The sequence below is a fragment of the Pistacia vera genome, unplaced genomic scaffold (assembly GCF_008641045.1).
Source record: "Pistacia vera cultivar Batoury unplaced genomic scaffold, PisVer_v2 Contig413, whole genome shotgun sequence".
In the NCBI taxonomy this organism is placed as follows: Eukaryota; Viridiplantae; Streptophyta; class Magnoliopsida; order Sapindales; family Anacardiaceae; genus Pistacia; species Pistacia vera.
In genome coordinates, this window is record NW_022196239.1 from 631,381 (window position 1) to 644,966 (window position 13,586).

General features: G+C 35.0%; 3 protein-coding genes across 5 annotated transcripts; 2 read left to right on the plus strand and 1 right to left on the minus strand.

The window, feature by feature from the left end:
- The first annotated feature begins 797 nt into the window (after window positions 1–797).
- Window positions 798–3,879, plus strand: LOC116142630. The gene is made up of 2 exons (XM_031428056.1): window positions 798–852; window positions 1,316–3,879. Exon 2 carries the CDS (start codon window positions 1,386–1,388, stop codon window positions 1,821–1,823), a length of 438 nt encoding a protein of 145 aa, XP_031283916.1. The 5' UTR covers window positions 798–852; window positions 1,316–1,385; the 3' UTR covers window positions 1,824–3,879.
- Window positions 3,880–4,953: 1,074 nt separating this feature from the next.
- On the plus strand, window positions 4,954–6,519 carry LOC116142614 (pathogenesis-related thaumatin-like protein 3.5). The gene is made up of 3 exons (XM_031428044.1): window positions 4,954–5,453; window positions 5,717–5,993; window positions 6,079–6,519. Exons 1-3 carry the CDS (start codon window positions 4,961–4,963, stop codon window positions 6,284–6,286), a joined length of 978 nt encoding a protein of 325 aa, XP_031283904.1. The 5' UTR covers window positions 4,954–4,960; the 3' UTR covers window positions 6,287–6,519.
- On the minus strand, window positions 5,301–10,310 carry LOC116142613 (DNA-binding protein BIN4). 3 transcript variants are annotated; one of them, XR_004130018.1, is made up of 13 exons: window positions 10,114–10,310; window positions 9,919–10,017; window positions 9,284–9,545; window positions 9,098–9,156; window positions 8,952–9,005; window positions 8,387–8,504; window positions 7,907–7,953; window positions 7,684–7,710; window positions 7,408–7,483; window positions 7,150–7,289; window positions 6,685–7,070; window positions 6,008–6,326; window positions 5,301–5,430 (listed from the first exon to the last, which is right to left on the minus strand). XR_004130018.1 is itself a non-coding variant. In XM_031428043.1 (11 exons), the coding sequence occupies exons 1-11, from the start codon at window positions 10,165–10,167 to the stop codon at window positions 6,975–6,977; spliced, it is 1,032 nt and encodes a 343-aa protein (XP_031283903.1). In that variant the 5' UTR covers window positions 10,168–10,310; the 3' UTR covers window positions 6,667–6,974. The 3 variants fall into 3 exon arrangements, 1 of the variants encoding a protein (XP_031283903.1); XR_004130019.1 differs by lacking the exon at window positions 5,301–5,430 and having other exon boundaries at window positions 6,268–6,408; XM_031428043.1 differs by lacking the exons at window positions 5,301–5,430; window positions 6,008–6,326 and having other exon boundaries at window positions 6,667–7,070.
- Between the last annotated feature and the right edge of the window lie 3,276 nt (window positions 10,311–13,586).

Here is a 13,586-nt window from a genome sequence, read left to right on the forward strand (position 1 = left end):
TAAACCTAATAAACGTTAACAAATCTCTTCTTAAATTTCATAAATGCAAATTCCTTGAAATTACAAAATAAAATGTGATACTAAGGTTTGTAAAAGTCGTCTGGTGATACTTTAGGGGTTAAAATGTAATTCGGGCTAATATCTAATAAAGGCCCTTCCATCAATGCCACACATATATAAGATAAAGTATTAATCATAGTGGGTAAGGTTACCGTTAGATCAAGCCACGTGAGTCTTTATCACATTCAAAAGTTAATCAAAGTAACGATACAAACTAGTGGGTATTCCGATGTTTAATAAAAGAAAAGGAAGATGAACAAGAAATACCCTGAAGTTTCAGTCAATTATCTTGATCTTACCAATTTCATTGATTTGAATGGATGTTGTTGAAACTGTCGAGTAAAATTAAAATGGTAGTGTTAAAAAATCCATAAACATATTAATTTAATATGTTTAAATACCATTTAATTGGTTTTAGGAGTGAGTTTGGTGATAGTCAACCAAAACCCTAGGGAAAGATGCAATTAACTCACAACACGTGTGAAAGCATCCTTAACACTTAAGAGAGAAGTGAGCCGTTAGAGAGGGAGACACGTGAGAATAAACATGTTAGTCAAATACATCAAAACGTAATGTGCGCACTATTCTAGCATCTAAATAAGACAAATTTCATTTCAATTTGCATTCACATTTACATCTACATTTATCCACCCGACCTGCTTTTCCAACTTTTGGATATTATTTATTGTTTTTTATCTATAAATACTCCACCCCGCTTCCCCTCTCACTCTCATTTCATTTTCTTTGCTTTTGCTTTTGTTTTCATTGTCAAGTCAATTTGCTCAAGATCAAGTAAGTCTTTCCTTTTTCTCCTTTTTTTTTTTTTTTGTTCTTATTTCTTTATGCATTTTTAATTTTTATTTTAGCATATCTTTTACTAACACGTAGCGATATTCTGGTTTATTCGTTTATTTGCGTAATATTGTTTTAGTTATTAACGATTTTTCAGTTATTTTAGTTGTGTTATAAGGGCTGATCTGGGTGTAGTTGAGATGTTGAAGTTTGGTTTTATATTGAAATGCGTTGGATTTTATTATGTTGAAAAGTTTTTACTATTAGGTATAACTATGAATGTAGTGTTTGTGTTTATGAGTTGGGTTCCTTCTGTCAGTGATTTGGAATGTCTAATTAACTTTGTACAAAAAACCCACTTTTTAAGACTCAACAGTTGTGTGTTTTTTTTTTTTTTTTTTTTTTTTTGGGGGGGGGAAAGTTAGAAATTGAGTGTTAAAGTTTGGAAATTTCTTGTTTGCAGAGGTTTTGGAGGCAAAGAGTGTTTTTGGAGAGTGGAAATTTGAGTCATTTGGAGAAGAAGTAGAAGAAGAATGGAGGTATATGGCAAATCCATGGTTGCTGGTCCTACAAATGTTATTTATTTGTCTACGATTCTGGGCCGGGATGGGCCAAATCCTGTGCACAAATGTGATTGGAAATGTGAAAAAGAACATGTGTGTGGAAACATGTACATTTGCAAATTAACAGGACTTACTCACATTTGTGACAAGAATTGTAACCAGAGAATTTTGTATGATAATCATAGTTCGCTTTGCTTGGTGAGCAACCAGATATTTCCCCTTTCGCCAGCAGAGGAACAGGCTGTTAGAGGTGTTCGGAGGAAGCTCGATGCTGAGAATTCCCCCTCTGATAGCTGTGCTTTTAAGCGCAGACGGGATGCACAATGTCATCCTTCTCCTTTCGAGAGATCCTTCTCCGCTGTTAGTCCAATCTGCAGCCAAGTTGGAGATGGCATGGATATGAGCTAGATTTTATTATCTTATCATTTTCCTTTGAAAATTTCCCGCTTTTCGTATTAATGGAACGAAATATCGATGACAGACTTGATTCACTGCTATAATTCAGGACCTGTTGTGTCCTGTCTTCGTGTAGGAACACTTTATATCTTTCTAGTCATGTTTAATTCGATGTAGTTAATCATTAGCTTCTTCCCTATTAGTAGGGGATCAAAGTCAGACTCTTATTACTGCTTTATGAAACTTGAATTGAATTTAGCTTCTCTTTAACTCTTCTGCTCCTATTTTAAACCACAATGGTCTCTCTTAAGGCTTCTATAATGACTATTATTTATCCGTTTGCTACTTAATTTTGTCTAATTCTTCCAACCGTATATCTTTTGGTTGACATTTTATTTTTAGATAATTTATATGTTGTGGTGATTGGCTAGCTTTGTACTTACTGTGAGGTGTCATTTTTAGCATTGTACTTATTCTGACTATATAATATCTCTTTTTGTGGCTTAATATTTCTCAGTTGCTTAAATTTTGCTATGATTTCTATAACTTGTTAGTTTGTATGATGTACCATGCAGTAACAGGTTTTCGAGTTCTCAAAATGAAGTCTTTTTGGTTTGTTATCTGGTAGAAACTTCTCTGAATTATGTTGGTTAATATTGTTTATTCTCTTATAGGTTGAAGAGGAATGACAATAACATGTTCATTGGTGATTCTTGTTGTTTTTTCATCTGTTCGTCTTTCCTTTTCGTGCTTTTGTTCTTCTATTCTTTGGGTTGATCCGTTATCTGGATTCCTGAAATAAATGTTGATTTTGCAGGGACTCAAATTGTGCAATCAGGAGACTTTAAATGTGCCTTTTGCATTTATGAATGAACTGTTCCATTTTAAGTATTTTGAACTTTGTGGTGCAGATTTCTAACGTGCACATTGTTTTTATCCTTTTCCTATGTAGGTATTAACCTAGTATCATTCTTCACCCAGAGCTGCACTGATCAAGGTGATGGCAGAGAAAATTATATTACTGCTTGCTGTTTCAGGGTTTGGGCTTGTTGGAGGGAATTCCTCGGCAATATGTTGCTGGGAGTGAACCACAGCTCCATGCTGTTATTCATCCATGGCGGTATGAAGAACAGCAATTTCAACCACGCAATTTTTCGTCAGTTGTAGACATTTAGTTGCATGAGAAAGTTGCCATCCTAAGACTGCCTCATGCCGAATTCATTGTACATCTGATGACGAAGGACAACCTTTGGAGCAACAACCTTCACAGTTGCCATTAGCCACTTTGTTACTACGACATATCTCATCTGATTATACAAGCATTTCAAAGCCTTGCTGTAGTTACTAGCAATGACAATCTTGGGAGGCAACAACTTTCTCATTTAGCAACATGAGAGTGTTGCCACTGCCTAAGGTTGCCTCATGCGCGATTCATTGTACATCTGGTGAGGAAGGACGACCTTGGGAGCAACTCCCTTCTCAGTTGCCATTAGCCGCTTTGTTACTACAACATATCTCATCTGATCATACAAGCATTTCGAAGCCTTGCTGTTGTTACTAGCAATAACAATCTTAGGAGGCAATAACTTTCTCATTTAGCAACATGAGAGTGTTGCCACTGCCTAAGATTGCCTCATGCACGATTCATTATACATCTGGTGGGGAAGGACAATCCTGGGAGCAATTTCTTTCCGGTTTCCCATGCCATTAGGCACGCTGTTACTCCAATATAACTGTTCTGATGGTGCAAGCGTTTCGAAGCCTAGCTAGTTCTCACAAGCAATGAAATCTAGGAAGCAACAGCTCTTGCTGCTTCATAGCCAGTCCCTTCGTCTTATCCTGGTAATTAGCATATACTGCTGGCCTAATTTGCAGAGTACCTTTAGATTTTGTGGAATTGTTAGGCAAACAACAATCTATTAGGGACATGCCTTGTGTGAAAGCATTGAATTTTAGGTAGCAAAACAGTTCCTGTACTGACTTAAAGTATGGGGATTTCTTCAAGTCAACCCCTATGATGTTCACCTAATTTATTTAAAGAAGTTGAATCTTAGTTTGTTTATAATGACCTTTGCGTTGTAGTTTTGTTGATTGTTAGCAAGTCTTGTTACGCTTCACCCACCACCCTTTCAACTAATCATTTAGTATGATTACATTTACAAAGTTGTCATCAACTTTATGTTAATTGATAGGATTGTTAGTTTATTAAGGATTTTAATTATCTATTAGTTAAAGGTGTTATATTTGCACGTGATTAATGTGATGTATTTTTCTTGAAATTATCTAGCTTTAAAAGTGTAACATCATTTGTTTTATTTTATTACCTACCTTATTCAACCAATTTACATAATATATATTCATAAAAATCTTCCCATCTTTGGATACTTCGAAATAACAATCTATCTCAATAATCTTTATTTAATTTGAATTTTGATCATGTGTTGAATACATTTCACGCTTAATCCATCAAATTAAACAATAAAACCCTACCCGATAAGGGGTAAATTGTTTTCAGATACCTTAAACCAGAGATTATTATTTAATAGTACCTCAACAGATATTATAATAAACCCTTATTTTATTATAATCCGTTCCTCTATTACACGCAAATTAAAATCCCACAATGAAGTATAATATATTCGATTCTTTCTCCAAATCTAAAGAGAGGATTAGATTGATTCTGATTACCTTTTCAAAGGAGATTCCCCCGTTCTTGTCAGCAAAAGATAAATTTTCCCTTGTTAAAATAAACATTTCTTGTTGCAAGTAATCAAATGTTGATTCTCTTCCATAAAATAAAATAAAAAATGCCTATGTTTCTTGGATAGTAGGTATCTTCGCTCATCTATAAAGAGATTATCCTATGTTCTTTGAAAGCCAAGGAACTTCCATTGATGAATCAATTCATATAAATGATTATGAATAATATGCCCTATGCAATTGCTAAAGAAAGGAATTGCTTCTTAATGAGGCCATCCAATATAAAAGAAATACTAAACCCAGAAAGGTGATCTTCCTGCAACTAAGCCCTTTTGCACTCAACAGAATCTTCAAACCACAATATGTAGCCATTGACCCCCTCTCCCTCTTTACTCCTCCAGTTGCCCCTGTTCACCTGAAATTACTTCGAAAACCCAAAAAAAAAACCAATGCTGACAATTACATCATATTCATGGACATTTCCTGTTACATTTCTTCTTTTCCTTTCGTTCTTCTCTTGCTCTGAATCTTGCACATTCACAATAACAAATAACTGCCCATATACCATATGGCCTGGTACACTGGCAGGGGCAGGTACTCCGCAGCTTCCAACAACTGGATTTCAATTAGACTCAGGTAGAAGTGTGAGGATTGCATCTGTTCCAGGGTGGTCAGGTCGAATATGGGCACGGACAGGATGCAAGTTTGATGAGTCTGGAGTTGGTACTTGTGAAACTGGGGACTGCGGTGGAAGACTTGAATGTGATGGAAATGGTGCCACTCCACCTGCATCACTCTTTGAGATAACCCTTGGCAAGGCCAGCGACAAAGATTTTTACGATGTGAGCATTGTTGATGGCTACAATCTGCCTCTTGTAGCTCAACCCCGTGGAGTGTATGGTGCATGTAATACCACAGGCTGCAGTTCAGATATTAACATTGGTAAAAGATTTCTTCACTTCATATACTAAAAACTTTATCATATATAGATATACGAGTAATACTACACATACATCATTTTCATACAACATTTCCCATACAACATTATGTGGCAAGATATGATTGGCTAATTTAAAGTTAAAATTAAACTTTCACCCAATCACATCTTGCCACATAATGTTGTATGGAAATGATGTATGTGTAGTATTATTCATAGATATACATGTAAACATATAATGACCAAATTCATTGAAGTAACATGACAGGTTGCCCTAAAGAACTACAGGTGGTAGGTGCAAATGGTGGAAATGAAGGGGGAGGGGAAGTGATAGCATGTAAAAGTGCATGTGAAGCATTTGGCCTAGACCAGTTCTGCTGCAGTGGGGAGTTTGCTAACCCAACCACATGCCAACCTTCCTTTTATTCATCCATTTTCAAGAGAGCCTGTCCAAGGGCTTACAGTTATGCTTTTGATGATGGCACAAGCACTTTCACATGCAAGGCTTATGATTATGCCATTATATTCTGCCCTAATGGTAACGGGTATGTGATTTTACCTCATTCGATTGCATGCTTTTTGTGTTGTCTGCATAAATCCTCATCTCGTATTGTAAAAATGCTTCCTTAGGGTGAAGGGATCAGATGGTTCACCATTGCCTCCATCAACTCAAGATCCCATCAGCAAGTCGCCTCCATCAATTCAAGATCCCATCAGCGAGTCACCTCCATCAATTCAAGATCCCAGCAGCAAGAAGGCTCAACAGATGGTTTCCTCCTCAAACATCATCTTACCCCTTCCAATGCCGATCCTTCTCATCCTCGTATTGCTTTTCTGAACAAAAGCAACTTCTACACAGAAAGGCATCAACTCTTTCTCTGATAGTAATAAAGTTAAAGATTCATTTTGATGAGTTGAGAATGTAAACAAAGAATTTTCAGCCAAGTCCATGCATAGCAGCTAGTCAAAAAAGCAATTGTTAGGGTTCTCAAAGGGCCATATATGTGATAAAAATGACCTAGAGTTCTAGTAGATCTAAGAAGAAGTGCAATAAAGCAACCTATTTAATTATTGTTGCTGATAACGATATATAATAACTAAAATTTTCCAAATTAAAGACAATCATGAATGTTTCCAAATAGACTCTGAAAATGAATTTAATATCGTGCATATTTGTATGGAAGTCGATACACAAGACAGGCAAACGAAAAAACAAATGCAAATATATATGCGTACCTATGTAATGCAAAGCTCCCTGTTCTGGTACTGAAATAAAGCAAGCAGCAAAGTAGATATATTGTGTAGAACAATTAACTATTATAATTGGGAAATACAGAATCCCATCAATAATTGAACTAAAAAAAGAATTCTATGAAGAATTACATTTTTGCCATTGATCTCCTAGAACAAAATCAATGCCGCTGTAACTACTCACTCTGTCATTTCTATTCTAACTCCTTTCAACTAATTAAATAAACATCCCAAGATTACTGATTTAGCTTTTATGGGATATAAGAATCCATCTCTCACTTCTTGGCCTTGCCTTTCTTAGAAGCTGGTTTCTTCCTTGGTTTCTTTGGTGGTTGTGGCTTTCCTCTTCCAGCTGAACCCCTCTTTCGCCCCTGGCATCAAGTGTTCAATAAGATAAACATAAATACAATAACATGTGCTACAAACTACTGAAAAGATCCAGAAGCATACAGATGGTTTGTCAGCTTTTGCTTTGGTGTTCCCGTTAGTTTCATCTTCAACGCCATCATTTTGATCAATTTTTTGAGAAGTTGCTTTAGTCTTCTTGACAGCCTCATCATCAGAGTCAAATGAGAAATCATCCAGTGTTCCTGATCATACAAAATGATTACATGTGTATGACAAATGTCAACAAGATATATCAAACATGTACATACTATTATCTCAACTCCAAAAGAAAAATAGAAGAAAATATAAAACTATTACAACCTTCAACCATGGTCTCAGATCCATAAACGTTGCCTTGTGGCTTCAGCTGAATAAAATCATTCATGATAGCCTCTATCTGATCATGAAATATAAATTTAGTCAATAAGCTGATATTCTTTACCACAACAACACAAGTTTCCTAGTGATATCAAATTCACCCTACAGTATGGAAAACAGCACTAATGAAGAAAATATCTCCATGGCAAAGAAAGAGGAATAATGGTACAATGGAAGTTGCTAATGTTGAAATTAAATAGGAGTAATCCCACAACAAACCTTTGCCTCTGATTGTCCAAAGCTAACCTGAAAAAGAATAGATCTAATTCACATATGAAACAATCTAATTATTTGAAGTAAAAACAAGCAGGTGAATTCAAAGGGGATGGGGGGGAGGCGTTTAATTATCATTACCAATGTTACATATATTATAATCTTTTTTGGCAGACGGGGGAAAATAAATATCCAACATGACAAATTTAAAAGGAGATTGATAACATACAACGCAAAATGTCCTGGAAGGAACTATTGTTGTTCCATATATGGTTCCTGAAAAAGTAAGCAGAATAAAATTAATCAGATGCAGATGATGGAAGGAAACATGCATTATTAATCCACATTGATGAAAGCAAGAAAACTAAGACCTTAACAAGGAATAAATATATGAACAAAAATTAAAATAGAAACTTGCAGAAAGAGAAGGTAAAAAGGCATAAGAAGAAAAACAACATTAGTAAGGAAGTATACCGAATATTAAGAGCAACTGGTTACCTTTAAAGTTTTAATGCACATTTCACTACAATATTTAATTTTTAAAACCATGTCAAAAAAAAAAAAATTTGCCAGAAAAGAAGAATCAAGTTATCTTATGGCTCCATCAGATACAAAGACATGACTATTCAAAGAAGTCTTGAAAGAAAAAATAGTTGACACAACAATCATATAATCCCAAAATTGAGTGCAGCAGCAGCAAAATGCATACCTTTTAAGTCCAAGAACATGTCATGATTTCCATTTTGAGCATCTGGAACTATTATTCTTCCTACAGCCCCCATATCACCACTCAAATCTATGGACTCCCCTTCACACTCAACAAGTGCCTGCATAAACAACAAAACCTCTAGTTAATGCGCACACCACACACACACACACAAAGTGTAATTTTAATCCACAAAACCAGTCACTGAACAAACATCAATCCATAATTTTACACCCATCAATCCCTCGGACAGTAGAGAATGCAAGATCAAGAAAAAAAAAATTTGATAAATCAACATAAATCTCTAAAGAAAGGTTACTTGGTTTGGTAAAAGAGCAAAAACAGTGCCAGCTTTACTACATTTTGAACAAACTTCCTCACTTATCCTTGGAATATTTAAAATTTAGACCTATGTTAATTGATTGTGAGACAGAGATGTCAACAGTCCACATCCATTAAGGATATTATTCTCTTTAGATAGGAAACAGAAAAGGAAAATAAAGAATATTCTTGGGCAGCCAGAAACTAATAATTAAAGAAGCCATAATCGGGCCGATGCATGCCCTACCTTCATACGTTGGACTTTCTCTGGAAGAATCAAAGGCAACGTTGAGGTAGAAACCTGGAAATATAAATATAAAAAATGATGAATGCAATTCAACGAAGCATATACTAGAGAATCGATAAACACAGCTGCTACTAGAAGATTCTTACAGAAGGCTTGTTGTGCTTCTCTGCTGCTTCTTCCTCCAAATCTTCACGACCATCATTTTCTGTGCCATATCACATACATGCATAAAAGCTTCAAACACACAGCAGTTTTTCTTTTTGTACCTAAAAAATATTTAGCAAGTATCATGGTTCAGTCTTCTATATCAATTATATAAATGCACTTCATACCTTCTCTTTTCACGTCATTGTTTACATCCTTCTCTTTTGTTGGCATTTGGTCAGTTACTTTTTGCCCTTTTTTTGGAGATTTTTCTTTTGAAGCCTTCTTATGAGGGAACTTTCCTTTGAGACCAATGGGAGCTGCATCCTCATCCTGCCCTTGCTCTTCTAACTTAGAAGGATTGTAATTCTTCAATAGAGTATCATCAGGACAAGACTCAGAGTCTGATGAAACAGTTAATGACAAAAATCGAGATTTGGTTCCGGGTGCCTGCTTAACAATATAGGTAGTTTTAATGAGTATCAATGCGCTAAATATTAGTTCATCAATAACGCTATGCATACAAAGTATAAATCCTAACTCATGTGTATACTAATGTTGCAGTATCACATTAATTATAGGAATGTACTATCACTTATCACGCCATTTACCAATTAATTAATTTTCAGTAATTTTAATGCCAACTGATATATTTACTAATATGACCATATTAATTATAAGATTCATCATACAATCAACCCACCTTAATTATAAGATAAAAACCGAACTTATCATCATACAATTAACGTCGTACTTCCACATTACTTGAAGAAATTAAAAACCCACAATTAATATCACAACTAAAAGCGAAATCAACACTTACTTCAGCCTCAACGTTGGCGTCAGCAATTGGTTTTTCACCATCAATTGAAGAATCAGAGTCAGAAGATAGCGCCATTATAGACTGGTTATGAGTTGGCGCCTATGAAAAAAACCAAACAAGCAAATAAACACAATTAAGATCGTAATTGTGTTTATTGAAAAAAAAAAATGAGGGGGAGAGAGAAAAAGAGAGTACCTGAAAAGTACGCAACCAATCTGGTTCAGGAGATTTCTCTTTGGCTCCACCCATTGCAGAATGTAGTTGAAACCCTAGAAATGGAACAACTAAGAAATTAAGGAAAATAGGCGAAAGTGCGATGGATTAAACAGAAATGGTTACGTCACGAGAGCGTCGCTGGTGATGATGTAGTGAGTGTTTGCTCTACTAAGGCCCACTCGTTGCGCCGGACTGGGTAACCCATTTACCTTTCTATTTAAAGAGTAGTACTAACCTTACAAAGAGGTATATAAAAAATACAAAGAATCATAGAAAGAGATAATTTTTATCATTAAAAAAGGAAAAAAAAAAGAGAGAGAATTATGAATTTTAAGAATAAGGATTATCTCTTTATATGACTCGTTGTATGCCTCTTCGTAAGACTAGTGTTACTCTTATTTAAATTATATACTAAATCTATGGGCTATTTAAATTTTTACATTTTTTACCCCTGTATTTTCTAAAAGTATCTCTTGCATGCCAAGTTCCGGGTTTTTCTACTTTTATAATTATAACTTACAACCTTTTAACAGTGATTTTTAGCCCGCATCAAATTGATTAGTATCCCATAGCTAAATACATCTCTATTATATTAAAAAAAAAAAAAAATCTCTTAAAACCGTATTTAATACCAGAAAGCTCTCTTTAATTAGGGTTAATTAGTTTTTTATTTGCACCCATTTTCCTCTATTTCAAACTTAATTAACCATTTTTCCTCAATTCCTAATTTAATTAGGGCTTTTGTTTATATCACTTTTCCCAATTTACCTTTTTTCTCTCAATTTCAAATTTCAAAATTATTTTTCTTCTATAGATTCAAATTCATCCTATTGTGTGATTACTTCCTTCATAAATTAAGTATCATATTTTCACTAAGCAAAGAAAAATTTGAATTAAAAAAGTGTTAAATGATTAAGGAAATTTAGAGTTAGGGTTTATGTAAGAATCAAAGGTTAAACATTGAAATATAGATATAAAATAGAGTAGGGGTGTTTTTATAAACCATTAGTAATTTATAATAAATTATTAAGGTTAAAATTGTCAACAAAAAAAAAAGCTTTTCAAAGTAGGTGATGTTGATCAATATGTAGGGTTAAAAACACTTTCCTAACTTTTTTGATTGTTGTGGGGATGTAAAACCCTAGATCCGAAAAAAAACTAGGTTTTACAAACCCAAGCCTATCAAGCAAGCATAGTTTGGTTGATATGATGAGGGTTTTTATAACTTAATGATATATCCAAATCGATGCTTTTGCTCTACCTGATAATCCAAGAGAAATTGATACAAGTAGGGGCTAGATGTATTATTAGGGAGTTAGTAGTGGTATTTTCCTTATGAGAGTAAGGGGTAGTTTTCTAAAACTTTTTAGGGGTTGTCTAAAGTTTTTAGAGGGTTTTAATAATTATACAGGGGGTTATCTATAATTTGGTAACTTCATATTACATACCAATTAGCATGGTGTCACACCTTAGAAGAACCGTGTGGCCTAGTGCACAAACAAAAGACTTGGCTAAGTAAGCTGAAGGTAACCCCACAACTCTCAAAGAAATAATAAACAAAGAGACAAAGGAAAAGAAAAACTCTATATTGCTCTCAATGAATACAATGCTTGGAATGATGAACAATCAACTTAATGATATTTATACAATTTCACAAGCGATTCAAGGTCCAGATCCATACATATCCATTAAGATGGATTGCTATGAATCATGAAACAATAGAATCATAATCCATTGCTACTATTTGGTAAGAACATTCTAGGCAGCTTCTAGAAAGTTCTCTAGCATATTCTGTGATCTCCTAAGTCAGTCTAGGTAGGCCTCTTGAACGATATGGGGCTTTATGGAATTGGGCTTATGCCAACATGACAATCTCCCCCATTAATTACACGATGCCCTCATGTGAACCACATCATAAAACTCCGATCTTGCTTCAAATTGTCACAATGCATGCTCGGTTCCCAACTAGTTTCATAATTCCCAAGCTCTCCAATTCACTAGATACTTACGACTCGAGTATAATTCAATGTGCAAACCACCCTTGTGTTTAAATGGCCTCGATGTCCTTTCATAGCGGAAGTGGCCCAAATGTGTTCACTTAAGCTCATTTCTATAGGATCTTCCATGTCTGCATGATAAGACATCAAACAACCATGGAAGACTAGGTGAAGTTAAGTCTCAAGGGTAGCCTAACTAATAAGCGGTGTTTAATTCCAACCTCTTACAATGGCAAAGGGCCTTATACTTCCGTAGTAGTCCCTTAGGAGGAGAGGTGTTGATTTGTGTTAACAGCATCTTCATAAACACCATGTTTCCACAAAGAACTCAACATGCATATGTTTATTGTCTGCCATTTTTTCATCTCTGTGTTGCCTTACTCATATAACTGTGTAACGTTGCTTGCTCATGCCAAGTCTTGGCAACTTTAATGTCATAGACTTTGCCATTGTAAGTCTTCCAAATGGTAGTTAAGAGGTTGCTACCCATATCACCTCGATGGACTCCAATTGGTAGCTTACTAGTTGTAGTTGTAAGAAACTACACATATCCAACAACTTCACCCATCTCCTGGTTGATGCTCACAAAATGCTTGAGAAACCTAGAAGTGACCCCTTGGTTGTCAATTAAACTTTGGTGTAGAGATACAGTATGGAGTCCATAGCTTAACAACTCGTCCAAAACTTCCTAGCGAATTGTGAGTCGTCGATTGCTAATATGGATTGTAGTGTCCCCAATTTCACTATATCGGAAAAACATGAGATGTGCCTTCTCAAATGGCATATATGTGATCTTGGTTCCTTTATATAGTTATGAATTAAACAATACATTAGTCCAAAACTTTACATACATCATGCAATACCTCCACTAATACATTGAGCCACTATTACCCATACGCATGACAATCATGTGGTCTTTCACACAATATACCATAATACATTTAATGATGTCTCCGAAACCTCTTAACTTGTCTAATTTATCCCAAACTACTAAATAGTCAAATTAAATTAGAATATTTATTTTCCACACATATTGTCTACCGTAGGGACCCTATGAAATGTAATAACAGCTTCAACTATTTGGTTCTTACCTCTTATCTCATATGGTAGTGTCGAATGTGTTAATGTTGTCCAACTCCACTATAAGGACAACGCTGCACTATTGAATTAAATTTTAAGTTTTTAATAATTTATCTGATTAAATTATCTCATTAAGTCTATCCATTTACGACACTACACATATACCTCATGGAACACTTAATTGGAATATTCATTTCCGTTACACTTTTCGTTGCGTCAAATTTTAAATCCATTGAATGTAAATGTTAATGACACTTGGCCAAGTCTCATCATTCTAGACCCTGTAAAACCCACAAGAGGTTCCCTTAAACCCTTCAGATTTATGAATCTATATATATGGAATAGTGTCTCGGACCCATAGAACTACAATCCCAA